Source organism: Cavia porcellus, unplaced genomic scaffold (assembly GCF_034190915.1).
Source record: "Cavia porcellus strain 051 isolate PalLab524CR breed Dunkin Hartley unplaced genomic scaffold, mCavPor4.1 scaffold_5, whole genome shotgun sequence".
In the NCBI taxonomy this organism is placed as follows: Eukaryota; Metazoa; Chordata; class Mammalia; order Rodentia; family Caviidae; genus Cavia; species Cavia porcellus.
In genome coordinates this window covers 23,372,576-23,400,220 of record NW_026947488.1, presented here as the reverse complement: position 1 = coordinate 23,400,220, position 27,645 = coordinate 23,372,576, and the positions used below count along the sequence as shown (strand labels likewise).

The 27,645-nt window shown below is 50.9% G+C and overlaps 1 protein-coding gene across 1 annotated transcript; it reads left to right on the top strand.

Annotated features, from left to right (window-relative positions):
• The first annotated feature begins 433 nt into the window (after positions 1-433).
• Positions 434-27,359, top strand: Bpi (bactericidal permeability increasing protein). The gene is made up of 16 exons (XM_003467750.3): positions 434-603; positions 3,654-3,820; positions 6,210-6,318; positions 7,326-7,454; positions 8,394-8,555; positions 9,557-9,620; positions 14,039-14,102; positions 14,641-14,732; positions 16,483-16,659; positions 17,698-17,757; positions 18,904-19,071; positions 20,111-20,178; positions 22,109-22,151; positions 24,599-24,662; positions 25,557-25,633; positions 27,089-27,359. The coding sequence occupies exons 2-16, from the start codon at positions 3,691-3,693 to the stop codon at positions 27,125-27,127; spliced, it is 1,446 nt and encodes a 481-aa protein (XP_003467798.2). The 5' UTR covers positions 434-603; positions 3,654-3,690; the 3' UTR covers positions 27,128-27,359.
• Positions 27,360-27,645: the final 286 nt, after the last annotated feature.

Here is a 27,645-nt window from a genome sequence, read left to right as displayed (position 1 = left end):
ACATTGCCATGAGATCCAAGCCCTCAGGCAGATTCTTTGGCTCTTTAATGTGTGGACAACTTTCCTACACTTTTTTGTGTTTGCCTTTTTGGGTGACTTTATAAAATAATTTTATGTATTATGTGTCTTCTATTGTTTTCCTTGCAAACCTTGACTACAACAGGTGGGTAGCACTCAGACCCAGTTCTTATACCAGAACTATGCCAAACCAATTTAGTAATCACTACTCTTAATCCCATTATCACATACTCTAGATCAAGCTGCCTCTGAAAAGGCCCCACCCATTACTACATGAGGCTTGGGGGAACATTAAGATATAAACCATCCCAGGAGGCGCCTAACATTTATGCCCCTATATTTCACACCCTTGGCATTCAGTGATATTTTTCTTTCACAGGTGCAAGCCTGGTCACTCCAAGTATACTTCCGCCTTAGCAAACTTTGCTGCTATTTACTTGCTGCCATATGCCACATCCTGTTCTTTGTTTGTCACTTACAAAAACCTGGGATTGTGCGTGGTACATAAGAACCTGGGAACCTGTCCCCGGAGCCCACAGCACAAGGCAGCAACAGGAGTCAGCAAACCCGCCACTTACTCTCCAGGTAGGGTGGATCTGGGCTCCTTATCTAAGAGGGAACCCTATCTGGGAACTTTTTCCCTGTCTTCATTTCTTCTGTCCATGTTCAGACTGAGCTAGGCATGAGCTCTCAGGGGTTAGCTGGGGTAGGGGTGGCATGGGGTAGGGCAGCTTGTTCAGAAACTTGCTGGCAGGTTTTCAGATTGTAATTTTATAGCCAGATAAATCAGGGCCATATGATTTCATTTTAATGTTCCTTAACTGACACCCTCACAGATGTCCTATCAGCTTGGCCTGGGACCTCAGGCATTTCAGGCCCCTAAAAGCTGAAGGTGTTCAAAAGTGTGCACAATGATTACCAGCCACTCTGGCTCATGTGCTCACGGCTGACCCAATCAAAGATGGCTATTCTGGTAAAAAGGGAAAAAGAGTTATTTACAGCTAGCTCCAAGAGACAGAGGTGTCTATTTGCCTCAAATCACCCTCACCGTGTTCAGGTAGGGAAGGGTCTTTTAGAGTAAGGAACGGAGGGCAGCGGGAGCACAAAGATGATGTAGCTCTGCACGCTTGCTGTGTTGCTCCAGCCATCCTCAGCTCGGCCTCCCATCTTGAGGAAAGGAAACCCAGCTCCGGCCTCCTGGGGCACCTTCTGTCATTTCTCTTGGAGATGAGTGTTGATTCTGTGTGCAGCATGAGCAACTCTGGAGAAATTGCTCATCTCTAAAAGAAAAATTAACCCTAACTTTTAAAGTTCCATTTTGCAGTAGTGGTTGCAAGATTAGATTTCAGACTTAATGAGCCGTGGACCTTGGTGTGATGGTTGCTACTTAGAGCTAGCTTTTCTGCCCAGACACACCTTCTGACTCCAAGACCCAAGTTGCTTGAAGAAAGGTAAAGCTGTTGAGAGCACATGGAGTGATAAGCCCTCGTGGCAAGCACCCCAGATCAGGACAAGTCTTCTCTCCCTGAGAGGCAGTGACTGTGACAGGGCTTAAATCTCTCTGGGACTCAGTTTCCTCATCTCCAAAATGGGGTGTAATCATCCTTCAGTTGTGGGTTGTTTATATCGTGGAGATAATGCAGATAAAGCGTCTGGTCCACACTGGGTACAGGGCAGTTTTCAAGTGTAGCAAGCCGCAAGGCTTCCCGTTTTGCTGCAGACAGGAGCAGGAAGGAGACCCTTTTAGAACCATGTGAAGAGAAAAAGGAAAAACAGCTTAAAAGGTCTCATGTTCCCAAGTTCGGCAGGCTTCATTAGGCTTTCATAAAATCAGAGTCAGGGAGACAGAGTACCAGGGGGCAGACGGGGACTCAGCAGGACAGAAGCTGGCTGCTCCCTCCTGGCAGGGCCGCCTTCTCATCACCATGGAGACCGAGAGGCTGCCCCACCCACCCAGAGGCTGAGGCTGCAGAAGTTGGGGTGGCAAGGAAGAGCAGACCCAGACCACCTGGTCTGCAAAGCTGAGGTGGGGGTCAGGTGCGTCAGCCTCTGTCCCTCCAACCCCCAAAGTTGGGGCTGGATAGGACCCTGGCTCTGTTAACCTGCTGAGTGCCGGGGGAAGAACCCTGCCCTCTTCCAGCCTCAGGTTCTGCTCGTGTCAAAGGAAGAGGAGGAGATGCAGGGAAACCAGGCTTGGTTAAGAAAACTGTAAGATAAAACATTTAACACTGGGGAGAAGATTCATCACATGTTGTTTATTGATAAAAGGGAACTTTGCAGAACTGACCAGTATGACCACATTTTTGTTTGTCAGGAAAGCAAACAGGACCATCTATGTATGCTTGCTAAAAAAAAATTAATAATAATAATAAATTTATTAATAAAAGGGAAGAGGAGAGAAGCAACATTGCAAAATATGCTTCTGCTTGTTTCTTGAGGAAGGCATTCCATGTACAGTGGATGATCTTTCAGTTACAGCCAGCCTGACTTATAAACAATTTGGGTTATGACCGTAATTTTAAAGTCTTGAGTTATGATCTGCCATTTGTGCTTCCAAATTTAACGCTTCGAGAGTTCTGGAAGGGAACATTACAACATCCTTTCTTGTACTGGGTTAATTGAGAAATCCTGGGCCAATGTCTCTCTAAGAACACCGAGATCTTCCTGTGTACAGGAGAGGCTCGGGGCTGTGCAGAGGAGCCTGAGCCCCCAGCTGACAGCCTGAGTTATAACCAGGCCTTGGGCACGAATTGAGTTTGTAAGTCAAGGGTCCCCCAGTGTATTACTTTTTATTCTCCAGACCTTTCTTAAAATTTGGTCAAGGCACATGAGTGACTTTTGAGGTCAGTAACTAACAGTTGCATATAGAAGGACATTGTGCTGAACGTTTTACCTGATTTAAACCTTGTTCAGTCTTCGTGGTAACGCAGTGAGGACAACCAAGGATAGAAAGATTAATAAACTGTACTGTACCTCAAGAAGTCAGTTGGGCCAGACATGGTGGTACATATCTATAATCCCATCAGCTGAGAGGCTGAGGCAGGAGAATTGCCACAAGTTGGAGATTACCCGAAGCTGCATAGCAAATTCATGGTCAGTCAGAACTACATAGTGAGACTCTGTCTCAAAAAAAAGTAATAATAATAATAAAATAATAATCATCATAATAAAAGAAGTCAGCTGCTGAAATCCCAGCACTCTGGGAGGCCACCAGGGCAGGAGAATCACAGCCTAAACAACTTAGTCCCTATCTCAAAATACAATTTTTTTTTTTAAGAGCTAGGATTGTAGCTCAATGTGAAATCCTAGATTTAGTCCTCAGTGTTGGAGGGGGAAAAGTCCTTAAATGGAAGGATTGGGGATGGGGTCCTTAAGAAAACAGGCCCAGAGATTCCAACCTACGCATGTGTGTGTGCGGGCACACACACACACACAGAGCAGAGCACAGGTGTGCATGCATGCACGGCTCCCAGGCACACCTTGAGGCTGCCTACAGAACTGTAGCACGTGCTCCCTGGGGAACTGCAGTGGCTTCTCCACTCTGTCCCCACACCAGGTTCCTTCCTGCTTTCCACACTTTCTGACTTGCATTGCCCCAGCTGGCGCCTTTATAGGTCTCTGGCTCTTCTCCAAAGCCTGCAGGTTGTGGCAGCTTGGACAACACAGGAGGACATGGCCAGAGACCACGGCGGCACACCGAAATGGGCAACCCTGGTGGTGCTGGCCACTGTGGGCACAGCCCTGGCAGTGGCCGTCAACCCGGGCTTCGTGATGAGAATCTCCCAGGCGGGTCTGGACTACGGTAATTGGTGCCTTTCTTCTCTCTTGTCCCTGAAGAGCATGTTTTGAACACTTCCTGCGTGTAGCATTTCAATTCAGTGCCTAGCACGCTCACAGCTCTGCAAGCAGGCTCCCTCCCCTGTTTTACATACAAGGAACCTGAGACAAGGTGAGTTGCCTAAGATCACAGGACTGGGAAGGGGCAGACCTGGGACTGGAGCACTGTCTAGAGGACTCCAAGCCCAGGGTCCAGGCCTGTAGCGGTCCTCATGCTGCCCTGCCCTCAAACTCGAGCTCTAGGCCCATCTCTTTCCAAAACCTGTTCTCAGCCTTGGCATTTGCCTCTGGAGGCAAAGGAGGCAGGACAGGGGAGGGGAGTGCAAGGAGGCCTTCCTTAGTGCAGGGGCTGGCCGGAACACTGTCCACAGCACCTCTTGGGTGATCCAGAGAAGCCCACCCCCTGGGCTGCTTCTCCAGACAAAGGACAGAAAAGCACAAAGGGCCCCGTCTAGCAGCTTTACCCACGCAGTCTCCTTTCGCCTCACAGCAGTGCTGGGTGGCACACATTGTCACCATCTGCAGTCACAGGTGAGTGAATCCTGCCCCATGACCCAGGTTCAGAGAGGTTGGTGAGAGAGGGCGGCCTGAGCTGGGACTCAGGTTGTCTGCCGTCCCAGCATGGCTCGGTGGCTGGCACCTCTCGGTGGAAGAAAGATGGACTGCAGCACTGTGGGAGAACCAGAAGCCAGGAAATCAGAGCAGTGGGGACCTGCAGGACAGGACTCAGCGCAACTGGGCGCCCAACTCCTGAATTCTCACCCAGGCAGGACAGCTGTGGGCCCCAGGGGTGTGGACAGAGGACCCACCTGACTGAGAAGAAAGGAATATGTTCCAGCTCCAAGCTGGGGTGTCCCTTTAGGCTTTCTAGGAACAGATGCTCAACAGAGGGCTTTAACCCTGGAAGTCACGGTGCTCAGTCATAGCTGCCTCAGTTTCCCCTCCTACTCATGCCCCACATGGCAACCAGAGTGAGTTTTTCTGAAATACAGCAAATGTGTTCAGGCATTGCCTTCAGAAGCTACCCCATGCCTCTGGCACTGCTTGGATCCTGGCCGTCCCATCTTTTCTTTCCTCTCTAGATGGTGACCACATATGCAGTGTTGCTCAGGACATGGGCTCTGGCACCAGAACACCAGAGTTCCAATCCTGCTCCACCAGTTGCCAGTTGTGTGGTCTTGAACAAAGCATGCTGCCTTTCTGAGCCTCAGCTTCCCCATCTGTGAGATGGGGAGTAACAGGGCCTCCTTCCTAGAATCCTTTAGAGTCGGTAAACTTGACAGATGTGTGCAGCCTAGAACAGTGCCTGGCACAGAGTAAGAGCTTGATAAGTCTGTTATCATCATGATTGTTGTTGTTTCCAAACAGGCTCTGAGAAAAGCCAAAGCCGGGCTACTCAGCTCCTGCTTTTTACTGCTTATCCTTCTCAGATAATGTGTTTGCCTGTTAATTGGTTCTTAGATGCTGTTAGCTACATAATAACTGATGATAGAATTGTTGCCTTTGGGGCATTCATTTATTTACCCAACAAATATTAAGTGTGAGGCACAGTGGAAAATGTAGGAGACACATTAATAAATAAAACTGACATTGCCGATAACCTCAGGGGGCTTATATCTAGCAAGGGAGAGAGACATTAATCAGAGTCATATGAATAAATGCATAATTACAAATAGTAAGGGAGACTCCAAAGGAGATGTCTGTCCACAGCATTGTGCAAATGATAACAAGAGCATTTCTCTGTCTTCTGGATCAGGGAAGGTTCCCAAAGGAAGTGACTAGACATTGACCAGGTGATTATGGAAGAAAGCAGGAAATAGCACGTACAAAGGTCCTGTGGAGAGTCAAAAAGTCAGGTGTGAGGCATGGCACAGAGCAAGACAAGGAGTAGATGTGCAATGGATACTCATAGGATGCATGATTGGGTTTTTGGAAAGATGATATTATAGGCTAGGTGTCAACAAACTAGAAACCTCAGGTCAGATGTGGCCTGCTGTACATTTCAGTATGACCTGTGAACTAAGAATGGTTCTTATATTGTTTGATGGACTAAAAAAATCACAACACATGAAAATTGTATGCAGTGCAAATCCAGTGTCTGTAAATAAGGCCTTGCAACATGACCACATTTATTCACTTACGTTTTGTAAGTGGCTACTTGTGCTCAGTGACATCAGAGTAGATTGGCTGTGACAGACAGCGTGAAACATAACACTGGAAATATTCGTTACGTGGCCCTCAATGGACAACTTTTGCGGACCCTGATGTGGGCCCTTCTGATCCCACTGTCTCTACTAAGGACAGAGACTTGCAGGCTGCACCTCTGACTGTCTCCCACCCTGTTCTGCCTTTAGCCTGCCAGCAAGCAGTGGCTGTGCTGCAGAAGAAGCTGGAGAACATCCACCTGCCTGACTTCTCGGGGAATTTCAAGTTTTTGGGGAAGGGATCTTATGACTTGTACAGGTGAGACCTGGAGGAAACCACAAATCTGCCTTTCCTACACGTGCTGTGACTCCCTGGGGAGCCAGCACAAACTAAAACTCTGTACAAGCTCCATTTATCAGTTAGGATTTTGGGGGGTAAATTCAAGAACAGAAAACCCAATTTCAAAGAGCCAAAGCCAGAAATCATGGGCTCACTTGCCTGAAAAGTCCCTGACATAGTCTGGCTTCAGTTTCAGCTTGAGCCAGGCTCAAATGCCATTGAATCTGTCTTGCCACTTCTCCACACTGCTTCCTTGGAGAAGCTTAATTCTTCCCAGAAGGGGAGCACTTTCTCCTGGCAACTCAAATAGCAGCGCTTAGGTTCAATCTGATTGGTCCATTGTAGGTTATGTACATGCCCCTGAACCAATCACTGAGGCCAAGGGAATACAGTACACTAATTGGTTAAACTTCAGTCACGAGTTCTGCTCCCAGAAGATAGAGGTACAGGGAAGTCAACTTGCTTGGGAGTGGCTTTGGATAGACAGGGGTATTGAGTTCCCTAAAATAGACTGGCCATAGAAAGGTAGGTGCTGTGGGCGCTGGGCAGAAAGCCCACTAAGGTCCCCTGCAGAATTCTATGCCCTGTTCATTTAACAGATTATTTTGAACCTACTCTGTGTCTGACACAGTGGTCTCTGGGCTACAATAATGAAACCAAACAGACACATTCTGGCCCTTTACGGAGCCTGTAGTCAGGAGTTTGGCATTTGTTATCTCTACCCACAGACACATAGCCTGCAAGAGAGAGATGACTGTGCCCACTTTGTGAGAAACTGAGGCCCAGGGTAGTAAAATCATTGATCCCGGAAGGCACGGCAGAAGTGGGGGATGCAAATGCAGATGCGACTGTCTTCAGAAACCAAACCACACCAACACCCACTGAGCTTGCCAAGGCTGTTCTCAGAGTATCTGTCTCCTCACGGAGTGGATGTGGTGAAGGGTTTAACCATGTCCTGGTGCTGATCAAACCTTTCTCTTTTGCAGCATAAAGATCCTGAGTTTCCATCTTCCCAGACCCCAGCTAAGACTGCAGCCCAATGTGGGCCTTCGACTCTCCATCAACAACGCCAATGTCGTTATGAATGGGAAATGGAAAGCCAAGAAGCGTTTCTTGTATGTCTGCATGCCTGGGATTTGTGGGGTGAACTCTTGGTGCTTTTTGGAAAGGGTTAGAGCCAGGGTGAGCGGAATGCTCAACTTAGCCTTGTCCATCACTCTCGTCATCAGAGGTTTTCTGGAGGAATTTCTCACTTAAGATTCAGCATAAACCTTGATCCACCCTCCAATATAAGACACAAACTGAGCTGGTGCATGTGGCTTGGAAGGGATAGTCCAGCCTGAGCAGGACCTTTCATTTATTCTGTGTGTTAGCTAGCTATTGCTGTGTAACAAAACACCCCAAGCTCAGTGGTTTCACAATAATCATGTTATCATCTTATGTTCTTTGTGTCAGCTAGGGTCCTGCAGATCTAGAGTGGGATTAACTGAAGAGGCTCCACTTCTCATCTATGAACCCTTGACCTGGGCACCTTTGTAGCTATCATTTCATTTACAGTCAGACAATGATAATACTTCATCACACTGCAGAGGAGCTGACAAAGCACCCTCATGCCCACAGTCTTATCCAAACTCCCTCCCTCCCTGAGAAAGGAGCTATTGACCTCACTCATTCCCTGATGGCACAGGAAGGGTTAAAGTCATTGGCCTTAAACACTCAAACTTTTAGTGGCAAACGAGACCTTCATTCTGGTGTCTGTTTGCTGGCTTAGGGTCTGAGGAAATGGAAGCTCAGAGAAGTTAAGAAAACATGCCCAGCACCATGCAGCAGACCGTGAGGTGGGCGCTGAGAGCAGGGTCTGCCGGGCAGGTGTGATTTCCAATTTCACGAGTGTTCCCTGCTCTGTGGCCATGGGCTAGCCGAGCACCCTGTCCGCCATGCCTCCTCCCTGCAGTGGGGATGATATGGAGATGCACTTTCTGGCGCTGGTGTGAAGTGTGACAGCATGGGGACGGGGTGCTCCCTCTGCCTCACTTCTGTTTGTCTCCCTTCAGCAAAGCCAGTGGCAACTTTAAGTTGAATGTAGAAGGCGTCTCCATTTTGGCTGATCTGAAGCTGGGCAGCAACCCTGCCTCTGGCCAAGTCACCATTGCCAGCTCCAGCTGCAGCAGCTCCATCAACAAGGTCCACCTGAGCATCTCGAAGAGCTGGCTGGGGTAGGTTCTCCTGGGTTGTGGCTGCGGAGAGGGACCTAGAGGAGCACTGTCCACCAGGACAGGCCGGGGCCACAGGTGAAGGAGGTCAGTGCTGGCCCCTCCTGATCCCCTCAGGCAACCTTGAGGGCTCACTGCAGCTCCGCTCCTGCAAAGCACTCTGTCTGCAATAAATGGCCCCATCCGCACCCATTCATTCCCTAAACAACTGCCAGGGAGCACCCGTGCCAGGCCTGCAGTGCCCACTCAGGAGCAGCAGTCACCAATACAAACTTGGTCCTAAGTGGCCTGTGTGCCAAGCACTTTTAGCAGGTTGTCACTGCATGCAGTCCACCAGGACATGGTGAATTTGGCCTACTATTACACTTTCAGAGAGAAACGAAGGCCGGATGAGGAGAGCAATAACCTATCTCAGAGTATCTGAGTCCAGGACTCTACCTCGGCTGTCAGCTACACACCCCTGCAGGGAAGACAAACAGTCCCCCCAATGTCAAATTGTGAATGGCTCATCTGTAATTATAAAAGGAGATAAGGACTAAGAAGTAGAAGTACAAAGTGCTGTGTACACATAGAGTAGGAGAGTGAGGCCCAATTCTTCCCCCTTGAATGATATTTGAATTGAAATGAAAAGAATAAGTAGGAGTTAATTAGGTGGCTGTTGGGGACAGGGATAATTTAAGCAGAAGGCACAGCCTGTGCAAAGGCACTGTGGTGGAAGGAAGCATAGATCATGGAGGATAAGGCAGGTCGTGGGAATGTGTGGAGACAGGTGTGGATGCTGGTGAAGAGGAAGACTGGGCCTGGCCAAGACCTGACCATGCAGCAAAATAGCTTCACTGACAAATGGGGAAATGGGTATGGGTTGTGTATGGTCAGAGCCCAGGGGCAAGGGCACCAAGGTCTCTGGGGAGGAGGGTGGGTGGCTTCCCAGAGGAGGCAGAATCTTGAATGCAGTGTGGGTATTCCTGGAAGCTTCACACATGTCCCTGCGTGTCAACCTCCAGGTGGCTGATCCGTCTCTTCCGCAAGAAAATTAATTCTTCACTCCAAAAGACCTTCAACAACAGGGTAAGAAGGACTGGGTCTTCCCAGCAGCCACAGTGAGACAGTCCTGGGAGCCGTGTCCCTCCAGCCTTAGCGACACCTCTGCTCTTGACCTGACCCCCTCGGCAGTCCTCACGTCCCTGTGGAACCACAAATCTGGCTCCTCAAGCTGGGTGTGTGTGCATTTTACTGAGGACTCCCCGAGAGACTAGAGCAGCTGTTCCCAACCCACAGCCATCACAGCTGCTCGGGGCTGACTGAGCCACTCCCGTCCCCTCACAGAGGACGCTGCTTCCACCCTGCCCTGGTGCTGCCACCCAGAGCACCAGCCATCCATGCACAGAGCTCCAAGCTGGGCTTTGGCCAGAGCCCCACTGTGGTCTTTGCCTTGAGGCAGGAACTGAGACAAGGGACTGGCACAGGCTGGCAATCTCCAACTTCCCCATACACGCAGATCTCAAGCCAGCCTCCTCTGCCAAGAGAAGGCCATGCATTGGCCTAGTGTTCCATTAACAAGGAACCATCTGAGCCTGATTTGCAGGGCAGATGAGGTTGGGCTTTCTCCAGAGAGCAGTGGGGAACTGCTGAGGGTTTCAGGCACATGGGGGACCTGGCTAGATTTGTGCATTAGAAGAATTTCCCTGGCTGCTTGGTGAATGACTGGAGAGGCCAGGAGTGGGGCAAGGAGGCCACCGAGGAGGTATGTGCAGTATGCAGGGTGGGAGATGCAGGGTGATCAGAGGCACTGAAATGCAGGTAGGAAGATATCTACCCAGTGAAATCATCTATCTGAAAATCAAAGGTTTTCAGTAAGTGCAACAATGCTTGGGTGTCAAGAGACTTAAGTCTGGATTAGAGAATGCGCTTCAGGGTCAGAATTCCTTGGACAGCCAGGTGTGCAAACTTGAGCAAATGACTCGATCTTTTGACTCTCAGTTTTGCCATCTGTAAAATGGGGATATGAGCATGCTGTAAGGATAAGAAGACAGGGCAGACCATGTGCTCACCTCGTAGCCTGCCTCACCACAGCTCAACCTTCTATGAAGTTAAGTAATCACCTGAGAGAAGCAGCAAAAGCTACTGAACACCCTGAACAATTAGGTTGTTTCTTGGTGCTACTAATAGTGGCTCTCCATAGCAACCAAAAAAGTGCTGCTGCTGTTGCTGGTGACAGTGGCATCAGTGAGGGTGACAAGAGTGATGGGGATGCCCTGCACATGTTGTGCACTACCCATGCACTTGGCCCTGTGTTCGGAACTCTGTGTGGATTCTTGCCTAGAAGCTATATGTTCTATATTGAGTCCCCCATAATGGAGATGTCATGATTACCCCCATTTCACAGATGAGCAAACTGAGCTATAGAAAGGAAAAGTGACAGAGATCAGAGCCAGGCCACGGGTTGCAGAGGCAGAGAGCTGCCTCAGCACAGGGTCAGGGTTGTAGGAAACCCTGGCCGAGGTGGACGCATGAACAAGGCCATGATGCCAGCAGACCTGGGGATGGGAGAGGCAAGCTGGGTGTCCCTTGTGGAACTCTGGGAGTGCTGGGGACTGAGGGGGCAGCCTGGGCCTCTGAAAGGCCTGCGTGTTGGGGGCAACAAGGAGCCCGCTTAGCAGGCAGCCAGGTGAGGTGATGCATTGTGGTTTGGAGCCATCTGTTGGCCGTGATAGATAAGCAGCATCAGGTCACAGTGCCGAGGCCGCCCAAGTACTCAAGGTCATCCCAAGCCACTTAGAGAAGAGGCACAGGCTCCTCAGAGGACACTCTGGATCCTCTTGGAGCTTCCAGAGCCTCAAGTGACAGAAATGCATTCCGGGAGTATCCAATCTTTTTTTTAAATTTTTTTTTTTTTTGGTCTTTTTCCTTTTTGTCGGTACCGGGGATCGAACTCACGACTGCCTGCTTGCAAGGCAGGCACTTACGCTGCTGAGCTAAATCCCCAGCCCTAGGAGTACCCAATCTTGTCCCCAACAGCTCCCCCTCTCCTCCCTTCCTCCCTCTGATCATCCCCTCCTCCAGCTTTGCCTGGGCTGGAGTCAGCTGGGCTGCAGACCCAGGTCTGAGGTGAACCACAGACGGGGAGACGGGGGTGACCTCACACGAGTCCCCTCAACAGGGGCTGAGACAAGGATTTGGGTGCCAGCAGTCTATAGGGCGCAGGAGAAACGCAGCACTGAGTGGGCTGACACTGTGGTGCCCCGAGGCCCAGTCCTGTGGGGATCCCCAGCCTGAGTTTCATGAGAAGCTAGAGGAGAGAGCAGACCGAGCAGGTGAAATGTCCTCAGGCCCAGAGTCGGGAAGAGGAGGAGTGACAAGGTCTTGCTCAGAGGACTGCAGCAGCAGGGTGTCCAGAAGGGAGGGCCACCATGCCAGGGCTCCCAGCAGTCACTAGATGCCAGGATGGAAGACACCCAGCAGACAGACAGGGGAAGGCGTCAGAGCCCGACTCCCATGCGTCAGGACGGCTGCAGCCTGAGCCCTGGGGTCCAGCTGTGCAGCTGTGCAGCTGCTTCCAAAACAACAGCCCCACACACGGAATCTCTGGCTCAGGAGATGAACCTGCCGCTGCAGGGCGAGCCCAGCCTCTCTACTCCACAGCATCTGGACCTCATCTACAAAGACTCCGGAGCTCAGTCCAAGGCCTTAGGAGGCTTCCTACCTTGCATCTTTGAAGCTGAGGCTGAGAAACCCTCAAGTCTCAACCCAGCTGGGACTACTGACATAAGCAGCCGCCCGTGGCCCTCCACAGGAGCTGGCCAGCTCATGGCACATGACTGGCTGCCCAGAAGGAGTGACCAGAGAGGGAGCATTTCCTGAGTGAAAGTGAAGCTGCACAGCCTTTTATAACCTGACCTCTGCAAGGTCAAGTGTCACTTGCACTGTCTTCTATTAATCAGAAGCAAGTGGCCACGTCCAAATCCCAGGGAAGCTCCATCTCCTGGTGGATATGTGGTGAGGCACCTGACAGCAGCATGAGGGAAATGGGAAGCCAGCGGTATCCCCTATATCCACAGCGGTGTGCTCGCAGACCCCAAAAGATACTCAAAATTGAGAGTAGTACTGAACCTTCTCTATACAGAACCATGCTTTTTCCTGTTCAGACATTCCCATTACAGGATTTAATTTATGAATTAGGCACAGTAAATGATTAACAATCTTTGTTCTAATCACAAAACAGAAAAATCAGCAATATACAATATATTGCTGATTGCTACCAGCATCACTGTCTTTGTGATCTGGGGTCAATAAGACAAATACAGATTATTTGAGCACAAACATTGTGATACAGCACTGGTGGATCTGAATCCCAAGATGGCTCAGAGACTAACAGGCCCGCCATGTATACAGGGTGGATCCGCAGGACGAAGGGCTAACTTGTGTCTCAGGTGGATGATGGGAGATTCCATCGCACTTCTCAGGATAGCCACAATTTAAAACTTACAAATCGTTTATTTCTGGAATTTTCCACGTAATATTTTTGGACTGTGATCGGTCATGGGAACTGAAAAGTAAAACTTCAAGTAAAGAGGGGCCCCTTATGTTCCATTTTACAGTGAGGTCCCCAGACATGGAGTGACTTTCTCAGTGGCAAAGTCAGATGTGACCAGCGTCTGTTCCTTTGTGAGGCACAGATGGGCAGGGTGCCAGGGTTCTGTGGCTGTACACAGCAGCAGTGAGGGTGCCCACCCTGGCATGATGGCTGATCACTAATTACCTCATGTTTATTTACTGCTCTATTCCATGAAGGATTTAAACCTTCACAGTGTAGCAAAAACCTCACAGTGTAGCACAGAAAATATAAATATCCATCAGAGAAGTTCCATACTAGAGAAAGAAATAGAATGCAGATATGTGGGTTATACAATCCTATTCAGTTACTGTTTCCAAGAGCATATTGGACTCTGAGCTTGCTGTGGCCAAAGAAAGAAGAAGTTTGATTAGCTAAATGATTTTCAAGAAACATTCACAGAAAGGAGAGCTTGTGCTATACTTGAATGTGTCTGCCCTGAAATTCATGTGTTGGAAACTTAACCCCTAAATTATTATATCAGTGATATTTAGATGTGGGGCTTTGGGGTAGTAATTAGGGTTAAATGAGATCATGAGGATGAGGCCCCCGTGATGGTGATAGCAGCTTTCTAAGGAGAAGCAGAGAGATCCTAGTTAGAATGCTAGCTTTCCTCCCAAGTGAGGTCCCCCCGCCACGTTACGGTGCAGCAAGAAGGCCTCTCTAGATGCGAGGCTGATGTTAGTACCACGCCTTGGACTTCCTAGCCTCCAGAACTGTGCCCATCTGAACCTCTGTTCTTTATAAATCATCTGGTCTCAGGTACTGTGCTATAGAAACAGAAAACAGACCAAGACAGAGCGCCTGGCTTCTGCCCAAAGGACATATCCCACTACAGGAAGCCCTGGCTGATCACCTCTTTGGTTCTCCCTAGATCTGCAAGATACTGACCAATTCTGTGGATACTGACTTACGGCGTTACACCCAGACTCTTCCAGGTCAGGTTGGGTAGAGATGGAAGAGAGAAGGGGAGCAGGGAGTGTGCCAGGCCTAGGCCTGGGCAGGAAAGGCAGAGCAAGCTATTGGCCACTGGCATTGGGCGAGGCCCTTGTGGTGGATCCAGAAATGTGATGGAAAAGCAGCCACGGCCATGTATTCCTGTGAGAGGCCAAACAGCCCAGTACCTCCTGGCTCCTGAGTCTGGTTGTGCAGGGTAAGGGGCGAGCACCTGCTCACGGAGTCCTTCATCAGCTGGGAAGTTCTGGGCACCCCTCTCCCTACATCTGATGACAAGTGGCTTGGAGAGATACAAGGATTTGTCCAAGCTCACACAGAGTTCAGTTCAAACCCAGGACTCTGTCCCGTTGGCTCTGTATTTTAGCCATGCATGCCGGAGCTGTTGGAAGAAAGGTTTAAGATGCAGTTGTGGATATGGAGTGTGGGTTTATTTCCTCCAGGGGGAATCCAGGAGTCTCAGCCCAATCTTAGGGCTGCTGTCATGGAAACCATCTCATTCTCCATCTTCTTTGTCTCTAGTGACAGCCAAAATAGACAAGGTGGCTAGGATCGACTATAGCCTGGTGGTTTCTCCGATAGCCACAGCTGACAGCCTGGACCTGCCGCTGAAGGTGAGGATCACACTTCTGCCTCAAACTCAGGGCTCTTCACTGGCCTCCAAAACCAACCTGCAGGGCCTTGGCCCCCTCTCTGCCTCCCCCTGCTCTTCTCTCCCCACCTCCAGCCATCCTGGCCTTCCTGCCATTTCTGACCTTCCCTGTGTCTGTCCTGGCCAGGGCTTCACACGTTCCCTCTGCTCAGGGTCCTCCCCCTGCAGCTCTCCACTGCTCCCTTCCGGTCTCTGCTCAGATAGGTGCTCGCCAGAGACACCTGCCCGGACCTCAGACCACACATGGCCTGCTCAGTGATGCCCCAGAATAAGAGATTCAAACAGGACATATTTATACTGCCACTGAGAAGGGCTGTTACTTCTAGGCTCCTGCTTAGGGCTGACACCAATGCATTGACCTCTAAGGTCCTAGGTCCTATGCATTCACACACACACACAGGTGAAAACCCATCTAGAGTTTTTGGTGGATGTTTGCACAAATGGATGTGCACCATCCTTCTGCCTGTGTTTCTTACCTAACGATGTGCATGGAAGAGGGTTTCTGACCAGAAGACTGTCCCTCTTATTATTTTTAAGAGTTGCATGAGTTCCATAGTATGGGCATCATGGTTGTTAATTTTAAATAATGATGATACAAAGATGCAGGGAATGTTACACACAGGTATCTAAAACCCAGATTTAAGAAGTGCTACCATTTTGTCATATTTACTTGTAGTGCTTTAAAAAGTAGAACATGGTGGTAATAACTCATAGGGCCCCCTTTCAGATACTCATGCTGACCAAGGCATGTCTCCTCCCCTCCGTCCTCTCCCCCGACCCTTTTTCTTACACTGGGGATTGAACTCAGGGCCTTCACTGTGAGAGCTGCCTCCCAGGCCTTTTTTATTTTAAGACAGGGTCTCATTAAGTTGCCCCAGATAGCTGGATGTGATGACACATGCCTGTAATCCCAGCACTCAGAAGGCTGAGACAGCAGGATAGCCATGAGTTTCAGGCCAACCTGGGCTACATAAGTGAGTTTAAGGCTGTCCTGCCTTACATAGTGAGACCCTGACTCAAACAAAACAAAAAGTTGCCCAATTTGGGGTTGTCCTTAAGGTCCCTCTGCCTCAACGTCGTCTGCAGAGTGCTGGGATTACCACGTGTCCTTCTTGTCCGTGTTCTTATAATTTTCATGGTCCTTTAAATTTTACCTGTGTGGTATCCTATCAGAGGTGTCCACCTATGGGTTTGCTTTTACAAGCTTAATGTTACTTTTTGGCATGTTGCTGAGTGCTCTTTAGAAACATAATATACATATACACACACAGCCTACAAACTCTCAGGAAACTGCAGAATCTGTTTAAAGCGTGCACAGAACACTCACAGAAGCTTAGCTCCCCTCCATGCTGCCCCCGGGACAGAGGAAACAGCGTTCAGAGTCCGGCTGCTCTTTGACGGGCTCCATCCTGCCAGCCGGTTGCTGAGCCCACCGTGTGGCTAGGAGTGTGCCCTGGACTCTGCATGCCTGCGTGTCACTCATCAGCTGTGTCACTTAGGCAGGTCGCTTCATGTCTCCGTGCCTCAGTGTCCCTTCCTGTAGGGTGAGGGGTAGGCAGAGAAGCACGCTTGGCAGTGTCACCTAGCAGGCGAGCCGGGCTGCTCTCCCTGCATGGTCATCAGGTCCTCAACTGCTTCTCCTGATTTGGACGTGCTGAATTGTGGTTCCCCAAGGGTTCCCCTGGCTCACACTGTTGTCTCTCTTCCCCCAGGGGGAGTTTTTCATTCAGGCCAACCGCAGCCAACCTCCCTTTAGCCCTCCAGTGATGGCCATTCCACCTGTCCACGACCGCATGGTGTACCTGGGCATATCCAACTACTTCTTCAACACAGCTGGGCTTGTGTACTATCAGGCTGGAGTCTTGAAACGGACCCTCACGAACAACATGGTAAAGCTGGCTGGGGGCAAACCTCGAGGAAGAGCTCCGGAGTCGGGGTCTAGCAGGCCTTGTGGATTTAAGACTTTGTCCAAGATGCTGATTCTAGAGCTAAGAGTCAGGCAGACCTGAGTTTCAACACTCGTCCCATCCCTTTTTTTTTCTCTTTGAGACAGGGTCTCGCTATGCCATTCCAGCTGACCTTGGGCTCACTTTGTAGCCCAGGCTGGTCTCAAATTTGCAACGACCCTCCTGCCTCAGCCTCCTAAGTGCTGGGGTTACAGGCATGCGCCACTGCACCCAGCAGGTCCCATGTAGGCTGGGGACCAGGGCCAGTTACTCAGCCTCTGGGAACCGTGATTTCCTCATTTTCTCCTCCAGAGGGCGCAGTGAGGTAGCAGTGTCCAGGAGGGAGGCGGAGCTGGGGCGTTGTGCCGCAAGCTGTGAGCGGCACTCTCCTGTGAGGCTGTAGCCCGTTCCAGCCTCGCTTCTCTATTCTCCTCGGCAGCCTCGTTGTCTGTCATATGCTCATGGCTGCTGCCCACCCTGGGCCTCAGTTTACTCATCTGCACAATGAAGAAACCACCCACCTCCCCAGAGTCTAGTTTTAACCAGATTCCAGCTGAGCTGCTGCTTTGTGAAGTCAATCCGAGATTCTCCTCTGTGTGGGCCACCAGGATGCGCCTGCAGAGGCCACTTGTTCAGACAGGGAGTGCAATCCTCCGAGTCTGTGCCTCACCGTTCAGAAGCAGCCCCTCAACACCACCACCACCACAGTGAGGGGTAGGGCCTGATAGGAGGAGATGGGCGTGGAGGCCGGCTAACTGAGACAGGACGTCCTGTGATTGGTTTGGAGCAGATAAGACTTTCTTGGGGCAGGCTTCATTGACCACGCCCACTCCTGTTGAAGGGTTGCAGAGGTTGGAGGGTCGCAGACCGTCCTCCTGTATAGGCTAGCCATCACCCAGTGACACATTCAGTCTCGCCCCACAAGCAGCATTTGCCTCCACCTCCTGATCTATAGCACCCTTTTTTCTTATTTTTTTACAGCTGCCGAAGGGATCTAAGTTGCACTTGACCACCAATTTCCTTGGACAATTGCTACCCAAGGTAGGAATGAGCTTTCACTCCTCCCTGGGCTCTGGGGAGGACTAGGCTGTGTCCAGGCCAAGGGGCAGCCAGGGACTTGAGCCGACTGAGAGTGAAGGGGACTGCTAGGGGTCCATGCATTCCTCACATGTCCACTACTTGTCTGGGACCCTGTGCTGGGGACCTGCCAAAGGAGACCGTGTGCCTACTTCAGGCACATGAGACAATGCCAAAAACAATTGCTGCCTGTGACAAGTGACACCAACAAGTGGGTACAGACAAGGGGCACCGGGCAGGCCTCGACCGTAGTCTACTCAGCTGTGTGGTTGAAACAGGTACTTATTCCTCCTCATTCTGGAGAGTGGGAGACACAGACTGGGCTTTGGGCAAGGATTGTCTTCTCCCTGGGTCCTGACATGGCCCTTCCTCAGTGTGTGTGGAGGGATGGGGGGAGGGCAGAGACGGAGAGCTCTGGTGTCTCTTCCTAAAAGGACACTGATTCTGTTAGCTCAGGGCCCCATCCCCATGACCTCATTTAACTTCACTCCCTAAGAGGCCCTGTCTTCAAACACAGTCACACTGCAGGCTGGGGATTAATGTGTGGATTTAAGGGGGAGGGGACACAAACATTTATAACAATTTCTTTAATGGTGGCAGTGTTGGAAAATTTCTACCGAGGAAGGGAAGCCTGGCAGGGGTGAGAGGAGGAACAGCATTGCATTATAGTCCCATTATTTCACCTAAGCTGGGTTTACCTGGGGAGGGTGCAAGGCTGGGAGAGAGGAGGGAGGTCACCACAGCCCTCCTGAGATGCCCTTGAAGCCACTGCTGCTCTCTGAGTAACTTGGATTTCAAGGAAGAGAGAGAGTCATGCCGAGGAGGAATAGGGGGTCAAGTATTCAGTCAGAAGAACACAGAATGCAAAAGGGTTTCAGACGGCAAGAGGTGGTGTTGTGTTTGAGTGGCAAAGTCCCCTGTGCCCAAGATGGAGGACAAGGGCTAGAGATGAATGGAATGGCCAGATACCAGGCCCTGAAGTCATTTGGATTTATTCTCAGAGCCCTGGGAAGACACTGGGGGTGTTTCTGCCAGGGAAGGCCAAGGTAGGATTTGAAACCGTTTTAATAAAGCCACCTCTTGTGTTGGCTGTCCCCACTGCGTGTGCAGGTGTCCGAGATGTTCCCCAACTTGGATGTACAGCTGGTCCTGTCCGTCTCCTCGCCACCACACCTGGCCGTGCAGCCCACCGGCCTTGCCTTCACCCCTAAACTGGAGGTCCAGGCCTTCGCCATCCTCCCCAACTCCTCTCTGGCGTCCCTCTTCGAGCTTGGCCTGGTAAACTGCTGCTGGGCATGTGTCGGGAGCACTGTCCTTGGAATCAGGGGATTCGGGCCTGGGTGGTGGGACTCAGAACCCGAGACCAAAGCCCCCTGCCCCCCCAGCCACACAGCTGCCTGCTGTTTATTTGTGATTCTGTTATTCACCCACTTTTTCATTCCCTCACTTATTCATTCCTTTGTTGGCTTGAAATATGTACACTTTTTCAGTTCACTACTCAGATCTTTGATCAGTGTGTGGTGCATTTACATATCTCCTCACTGTTCATTTATTCATCCAATTATTAATTCGTTCAATTATTCATTAGGTTGCTGCCTTGAAATGTGCTATACCTTCTCTGGATCCTACATGCATTCACCTACTCAATTATTCATGGATTCATTTACTTACACACTTGTTCTATTGGCTCTTCATTTGTGTATTTGCTGATTTATTCATTCATCATTTATTGATCCATCATTCATTCATCTGTGCATATCTTTACATATTCCTCCATCTGTGGATTTGCTTAATCCTTCACTTGTTCAAGTCCTCATTCCATTGTTGATTGACTCTTTCACTCATTTGATCACCCCATCCCTGCCAGGATTTGGTGGCAACTACTCTGGCCACTGGGAGTGAACCCAAACTCCCTGCCATTGGGGCAGCGCTCAGCAGCCCAGTTTCAAGTGGAGACCTGTTATCCCCACTTCACCAACCAGATGGCTTTTGAGTGGCTCATTTGACACACCAAAACTGAGGCGAGCATCTTCAATTCTCCCTCAGTAAGTAAGCATTTTCTAAACAGATCAGTGAGTGAGTCTCAGGAATGGGACTGTCTATTCCGCGGTCCTCAGATCTGTCCCACATCACCCCTCCCCGAGTGGCTCAGGAACTCAGGAGAACTCCTATAATCCTGGTGACAACCAGGACTCCTAAGAGCCACAAAGCAAAGGCTCCCTACTCCTGGGCTATGGTGGGCCACCTGGCCAGGCTTTCAGAAGCTGGCCAGGTTGGTCACCTGTTCGGGAAGGTCACCCTGGCTGTTACTTTCCAGAGCATGAATGCACTCTTGAAGGTCAGTGCCAACACTGACAGACTTGTGGGAGAGCTCGCGGTGGACACGTAAGTGGCCTGGGGAACAGAAGGGGGGTTTCCCATGCACTCCTGGAGGCCACAGGCCTTCCCACATACCACAAGCTCCATGTCCTGGCTTTTGTTCAACTGTCACATTTCAGCCTCGGTTTGTAGACAGCGACACTGAGGCTCAGAGATGAAGTGGCCAAGGTCACATGTCTCTCAGGAGAGTCCCAGCTTTAGCACTGAATGTCCTGCATCCTGGGACATTTATGCAGCCCAGATAGACTCACAGCAGGGAAATGTCAGCAGAGAACCCATTCACACTGAGTACAACAGTGTCCAGGACTGGTGACCCCGGCTCTGTTGGCACTAGGAAATCCCACATCAGCCCCCAGCTCCTCCCTGGGACTTCAGGCCCTGTCCCTTACCAGGGTTCCATGTGACCCAGGTTTGAATCCAAGCTCTAAAGAGTGTGGTCAGGAGGATGGGCTCTGACCAGAGGCTGCCAGCATTTGAAAAAGCAAGCGACAAACTCCAAACCTCAGTTTCCAAGCCATGAAATGAACCCACTAAGTATTCTCTACCAACAACACCATCGTGGGGATTAAGTGAGCTATTAATATGTACTGAATGCTTGGAACACACAGCTTATAACAAGCTCTCAAGAAACAGGAAGGAACCAAGTGTGATGGTGAAGCCCTGTGATCCCAGCACTCAGAAGGCTGAAGCAGGAGGGTTGCCATGAGTTCGAGGCCAGCCTGAGCTACATTGAGAGTTGAAGACCATCCTGGACTACATAGATTCTTTCTCAAGAAACAAACACACAAAACCAAACAAGAAAGAACAAGGAGCACACAGAGAAAAAGAAATGGAGACTCAGAAAAGTGGAGACACAGAGAGAGATGGAGAGAGGGGAGGGAGAGGAGAGGCTTGGAGAGAGACAGAAAGGACAAGAGGGACGGAGACAGAGGGACACGTGAACAGGGAGACAGACACAGAGGGAGCGAGGTGGGGAGAGGCGGAGGCGATGCGATGGCCCTGATGCTGAATCCTGTGTGTGCCCCTGCATCACGCGCTGCTGGCTGAGCTGCATCCTGACCGTTTCCGCATGTCCTCGGGTGCAGAGCTGTCCTCCTGACCTTGAGATCAGCCCCTGAGGTTTACATGCTGCTCCTTTCTCCTGGCATCATTGTGACAAGTGTTACTGCTTCAGGAACACGCGGGTTTAATTTGCCTTGAAACACCCACAGGCCTCAAATGGACAAGCAGGGAGGAGCCTGCTGACTGCGGCTTAGCGCAGACTCTGAAAGGACAGGGCTGAGGGTGGGGTCTGGGGTCACGGATGGGCCCAGGATCCTGGGGCCACCGACTCTTGATAAACAAGAGCAAGATTTTAAACTCTAAGGATGGTTGGAGGCAACAGTGCTCTGGTGTCCAGGAGACCTGCATGAAGTCCTGCTTTGCTGATTGCTAGCTGTGTGGTCTTAGGCAGGTCACTTGACCTCTCTGAATGTCAGTTTCCTGATATAGAAAATGGGAACACCATGGTCTTTTGCTAAAATGCCAGTGAGGCCACAGGGTGCAGGGTGGCTATGGTGACTGAAAAGTCCAAAGCATTCAGGCAAGAGTGGCCCAGGTGCCAGATGATGTCCTTGGGATCCAACTCCATCTCAGCTCTGCTGTCATCTGTGCTGACTTCAACCCCCAGCAGGCTGTCACCCGGTAGTAGCCTCCTGTTTTCCTGGAGAACCTGAGGGCCACAGACCTGGTATTTCCAGCACAGGTCCTGGCGCTGCTCTCACTGGGCAGCACAGGTGACAGCCCATGCCTGAAGAGTGACCACTCCAGGGTCTGCGTGCAGGCCAGCGTGGGTTCAGCAGCACCCAAATCCTGGGGAGGACCCTGCAGGGAGGCCAGGCCCTGCGTGCTCCTGCCGGCCGGGCTGCTGGGTCTCAGTCGCATTTTTCCTACACAGGCTGCAGCTGAGGCTGATACACTCGAACGTCGGTACCTTCCCGGTGAGTCTGAGGCCCTTGGTGGCTTGGTTCCTGCCCTGACCCCGGGGGACTGGGCACCACTCGGGAGCCACTGGTTCATTTGCATGTAATTTGTTTGTGAATTAGTGGTTGGAGGAGCTTTGTGGTCACTGAGGTGAGGCCTTGGGTGAGTCATTTGCCATCTCTGAACTGCAGGCTTTCCCAGCTGGGTCAGTGTGGGGATTTTTTTTGTGGTGGGACTGGATTTGTACAGTCTGGTACAAAAAGTACCAGACGCTTGTTGAATGAACAAGTTAGTGACTTTATTGAGCAAGTATTTCATGCTGGCTTGTTCTAGGCGTGGATGATGTTGAGCTTTAGTAGTGGGGAGACAGAATGGTAGGAAATGAAGAGCGATCCCATCAGGATCAAAGCTATGGAAACAGAATGAGGGTGGGGGGAAGTGAGGGGGAAGTAAGTGCAAAGTGGTGAGAAGGTGATGTTTGGGGTGACAGGGGAGAAGGAGCCCTGCAGAGGCAAAAGCCCTGTGGTATGAACAAGCTCAGCATGTTTGAGGAGCAGAAGGAGCCAGAGTGACCGGAGTGGGTACCGGAAGAGACGAGAGTGGGACAGGCCAGGGCTGCTGGGCAGGGCCTTCTAGGCTGTGTCCCAAGGGCAGTGAGCAGCCAGCATCCTGTGCAAAGTAACATGCTTGGATTCGTACCTGGGACTCAGCGAGGAAGGAGTCCCCCAGCACAGTGAGACGGCTCCCCGCCCCAGGAATCCCTGGCCACCATTGGAGCTGCCCGGGGCCTGAGAGCCACCTGCCCACATAATGACCCATTCGGATGCTCGTAGTGCAGTCCTAAGAGCACCCACCCTGCGACTGCCACCTGAAGCCACCACATGTTGATCTGTCCAGCATCTTGTTCCATGTTCCTGACTCTGCTGTGGGCTTAAGTTGAACCCCTGGCTGCTGCCCCGGGGTATCTCCCTAGATCCCTACCCCCAAGTTCCTCCCAAGCAAGCACCTTGAACTCACCAAGTTGGAGTCAGACTGTCCTGCGTCCTCTCCGGGTCAGATAGGAATCTAGCCCACCCCCTTCACCTGGTGAGACCACAGTACATAGAAGCCACCTCACAGCATTGTCATGACTTTCCTGGGGCTAAATCAGTAACGCACATCTGCTTCTGCAGAAAATAAGTATATGCACCTCGCAGGATTCAGAGGAAGGAAGGCACACAGCGGTGAACCCCGGGAATGATGATAGCCCGGGGAAGGAAACTCAATTGTTCTAGAAACAGAACATACATATTTACAAGTTGTAAATGTCACCACTACAGGCAATCATCCTCATGCTTCCACATTATTTTTGAAAAAAATTTATTATTGCCAAAGCAAAGTGTATATACCATAGAGCACAAAGGACCAATAGATTTGCCAAACAAAATAAAAATCTTTCATATTTTTACCACTTAGTTCATAATTTGGAATATATCCTTCCTGACCATTTGCTCTGCCCATTTAATTTTAAAAAATGGAATTAGGTGATTTCAACAGCCTCCTTTTCCTCATTCAAACATATAGCAAGCATATCTCTTGTTGATGATTATATTTCTGCAGGTTCAGTTTGGGCGAGGAGCAGGGAGACAAGGTCTCACTACAAGCTGGCCTTGAACTCACTTATGGAGTCTAGGGTGGCCTTCAATTTAAGGCAACCCTCCTGCCTCAGTTTCCCAAGTGCTGGGATTACAGGCATGTGCCACAATGACCAGCTTACACTATCATTCTTTTTTTTTTTTTTTTTTTTTTTTGTCTTTTTCATTTTTATCGGTACCGGGGATCGAACTCACGACCGCCTGCTTGCAAGTCAGGTGCTTATGCCGCTGAGCTAAACCCCCAGCCCCTACACTATCATTCTTAACAATTGCTTATTATCTCCTAGTATCAAAGTTTCACTGTCCCCGCAATGACTCCCCTATTGTTAGACATGTAGGTTGATCTTTAGTTCATTGTTCAGATTAAAACAATAGCATGGGCAAGTATCCTTCAAAGGTCTCAATTTGCCTCCATTCCACATAATGTCCATAAGACAGACATTCAGAGCCACGTTCCAGGGCCCAAATGGCACACATTTTGAGGCCTTTGATGAACGTGCTCAAACGGCCATACACAGGCTGATTCCCTGCCTCCACCTGCGGTACTGAGAAGGTGCGATTTTTAAACAAAGGTTTACTCACTTTCCGATGACCTTCCCAGCATCACTGTGGAGGGCAACCCCCACTTAGGCTGCTTCTGCTTGGGGAACCTTGAGCGCAGCAGAGATCGCCTGATGGCCTTGGCCAGGCTGCTGAGTGCCCGTCACCACCGGGTCCACCTCAGCTGTTCTGCCGCCCCGGAGGCTGCTGAGCGCTCGAGTAGCAGGGAAGGTGTCGCAGGAGCTGGTCCCGCTGTGCCCTGATGACTCTGTCTCCTTCCTGTTCTCCAGGTGGAGCTGCTGCAGAATGCCATGAACTACATCGTGCCCTTGGTGGTGGTACCCAAGGTCAATGGTGAGGAGCTCTGGGAAGTGTGTGATTTTCAGCAGTGGGGTCAGGATGGGGGACTGCCTCCAGGCACCGAGTTCCTGCCTCAGTTGAACCTTAGATGGGCACCTGCCCACCAACCTGGGCAGCTCCCACCCATTATTTCAGGCAGCCCTTACAGCAGTCCCACAAGATGGGGGATTGTGAACAAATCTAGTGTTCATAGGAGGAAATGAAATATCGGAACAGTTAAGTGACTAATTTTAGGTCACAAGGCAGGTGGCAGGTGGTGCTGGCGTCGGATCCCAGCTCTGGAGTCTTTTTCCAACTCTGGGAAAAAGGCAGAAGTGGGGACTCTCCCAGAGTGCTCGGTCACAAAGCAGGCCCGCCCCTAACCTGTGAGCACAGTGACAGGGGACCAACAGAGGTGTGGACATATGGATGCATGACTTGGGCATTTAGAAATTATAAAGTTAGTCAGCCAATTATTATGCAGACTGTGAACCAGCCTCCTGCTTCAGCACATGTGGCTCCATAAAGACCTGGGAGACAGGCCTGAGAATTCTCCAGAGTTCCACATCACAGTGTGGGGACGAGGAGGGCCTGGCCCCTGGCCACTGCCACCTCTGGTGTCACCCCCTGCATGGAGGGGCTTTGTGCACACGTGCAGGCCTTCTGTCTACACCATGGCCCATGAAGCCACGCCCTCTGGAGGGCAGTCGTGGGGAAGAGGCCCGCATGGAGCCTGGAAGTGGACATGAGGACAATGGGGAACATAGGGTGGGGGTGTAGACCCCCAAGGCCACCTTCCTCTCAAGCATGCATGCCCCAGTCAGTTCTATCTGGGGGTGAGCACCTTCTGGAGGTGCCCCCCATGCTCTCTGCCACCCCTCCCCTTCTCATTGTCTGTCTCTGATGCAGAGAGACTGCAGAAGGGTTTCCCTCTCCCAGTGACCAACGGGGTCAAGCTCAGAAACCTGGTGCTTCGCTCTTACCAGGTGAGTCCCCAGGCTCCCTGTCACTGAATGTCCCACAGTGCTAACCTATCTGGCAATGCTTCCTCTGTGCCCACCTTCTGGGCACCTTCTCCCCTTGCAACAACCCAGGTTTGCAGTGCTGTCAGTAAACAGAGGGACAGTGAGGGCTCAGAAAAGCCTCCAGGCTGGGCTCCACTGTGTTTAACGGTCATATGTCCCTCCCATGTACCACTTAGCAAGCATGAACCTTCTGAGGCACCAAAGCACCTCTTTAACGACCTGATGCATACACATTTTACGCCTTCCTTGTGTCCACCATTGTGCTGGGCACTGCAGTGTGAACAGGGTCAGTGTCACGCAGATTTACACTGGAGCAGGAGCCACTCTGGCTCTGCCCAGCCTGCCCTCCACAGCACCTGACACTGATGTCCCTCAGTGGGCCACCTTCTTCTGGAAGCTTCTGTGGCTCCTCTGCCCCATTTCTCCGCTTCTCCCCTGGGGCTCTCCTGGCCCCTCCTCAGTTGCTGGAGATGTCAGGCTGCTCCCCAAGCCTCGTCTCTCCCCTTTGTCTGCACTCCTCCAGTCACTCATCAGCTCCCCAGGCCCCAGCTTGGTGCCACTTCCAGCTTCTTGAGTCTCTCTAAGCCTCTCCAGTCGCTGCCCCTTCAACCCGGCACATTCCACAAAGCCTTTAGCCCCACAAAAAAGCCACCACCCACTCAGGTTTCCCAACAACTTGGGTCTCTCGGGCAAACCCCCATCACCCCAGTACCTCCCTCTTCTTGACCCTCAACATCAGTCAGTCAGTCCCCAATTCTTTTTCATTTTTCGTTTTTATCGGTACCAGGGATCGAACTCTTGACTGCCTGCTTGCAAGGCAGGCGCTTATGCCACTGAGCTAAATCCCCAGGCCCCCCCAATTCTTTAGACCCCCCCAATTCTTAAGCTTCTGAGAGAAGGGCACAGAGGGGCCAAGGGAAGTGTTTTGCAGCCTTGATTGGCGCTGTTGTGAGGAGGATGACAGATGAAGCCTCTGCCACAGCTGGGGGTGGGCGCTGCACATCACATCAGGAGGGGAAACAGCTGCCCAAGAAAAAGCAAAAAAGAACCAGCAGCTGACAGATGCCTGGGGTCAGCGGCCACTGATGTGTGGACGCACCAGGGAGAGCCCATGCGAACATCTCCCAGGCTCCTGCCTTTCTCACAGCCCACAGGCCCCACCCTGCTCTCTCGTCCCATCAGGCAGGCTCCCAAGGTTTCTTTCGTGAAAACCTGGTCATGCCAGGGTCTGACTTTGACTCCAGCCTAGGCAACTTATCAATTTAGCAAGAGCCTGTCTCAAAATAAAAAGGGCAGGAGAGGTAGCTCAGGGGGAAAGCCCTTGGTTCAATTCTCAGTTCTGAAAGAAAAAAAGCCAAATCCCTCGCCCAGCATGGGTGTGCCTACATCTGATGCCAGCATTCCATCTCTCACCAGGATTTCCTGCTGCTTGGAGTAAACGTTCACCATAGCTGAGCTCACCAGGGATGCATCTGGGGTGGGGCCTTGGCACCTGTTCCCAGGCTCCGCTTCTCCAGGGAATCCTTGATAGGTCCTGCTAACCTCTCTGAACTCAGACCTGGAAATGATCTGAACACGGGGAGTTTGTTCCTGGAAAAGGTCCTGGTGTACATTTCAGAGATGCTGTGATGCTTTCAAAGCTAGATTCCACATGTTCCCCAGGAATTGCATTCACTTGTGATCATAGTATTTCTCTTTGGGCTTCGTTTAAAAAAAAAAAAAACAAAAAAAAAAACACTTTTTCCCTGCGGATTCGGTGTGTGTATATTTTTTCTTATATCTAGTCCTTCCTTCCTTGACTGTAACTAGCTGGCCTCAGTGCCAGCGTACAGTACAACTATAGTCACATCTTTATTTCTGTGATTAAGCCCTTGCAGCCCTCCTGGAGAGGTGCAAGTTCCTTGGGGTCTCCGGGGGTTAAAGCTCCTGAGTGCTGTCCTGGTGCAGGGCAGAAGTGGAAAGTCAGCAGCCCA

Excerpts from the sequence above, each read along its gene's own strand:
- Bpi (XM_003467750.3), top strand. The coding sequence starts at position 3,691 with ATGGCCAGAGACCACGGCGGCACACCGAAATGGGCAACCCTGGTGGTG. Across the intron at positions 8,556-9,556 it reads ATCTCGAAGAGCTGGCTGGG|GTGGCTGATCCGTCTCTTCC; the intron begins GTAGGTTCTCCT and ends GTCAACCTCCAG. Across the intron at positions 14,733-16,482 it reads GCCTGGACCTGCCGCTGAAG|GGGGAGTTTTTCATTCAGGC; the intron begins GTGAGGATCACA and ends CTCTTCCCCCAG.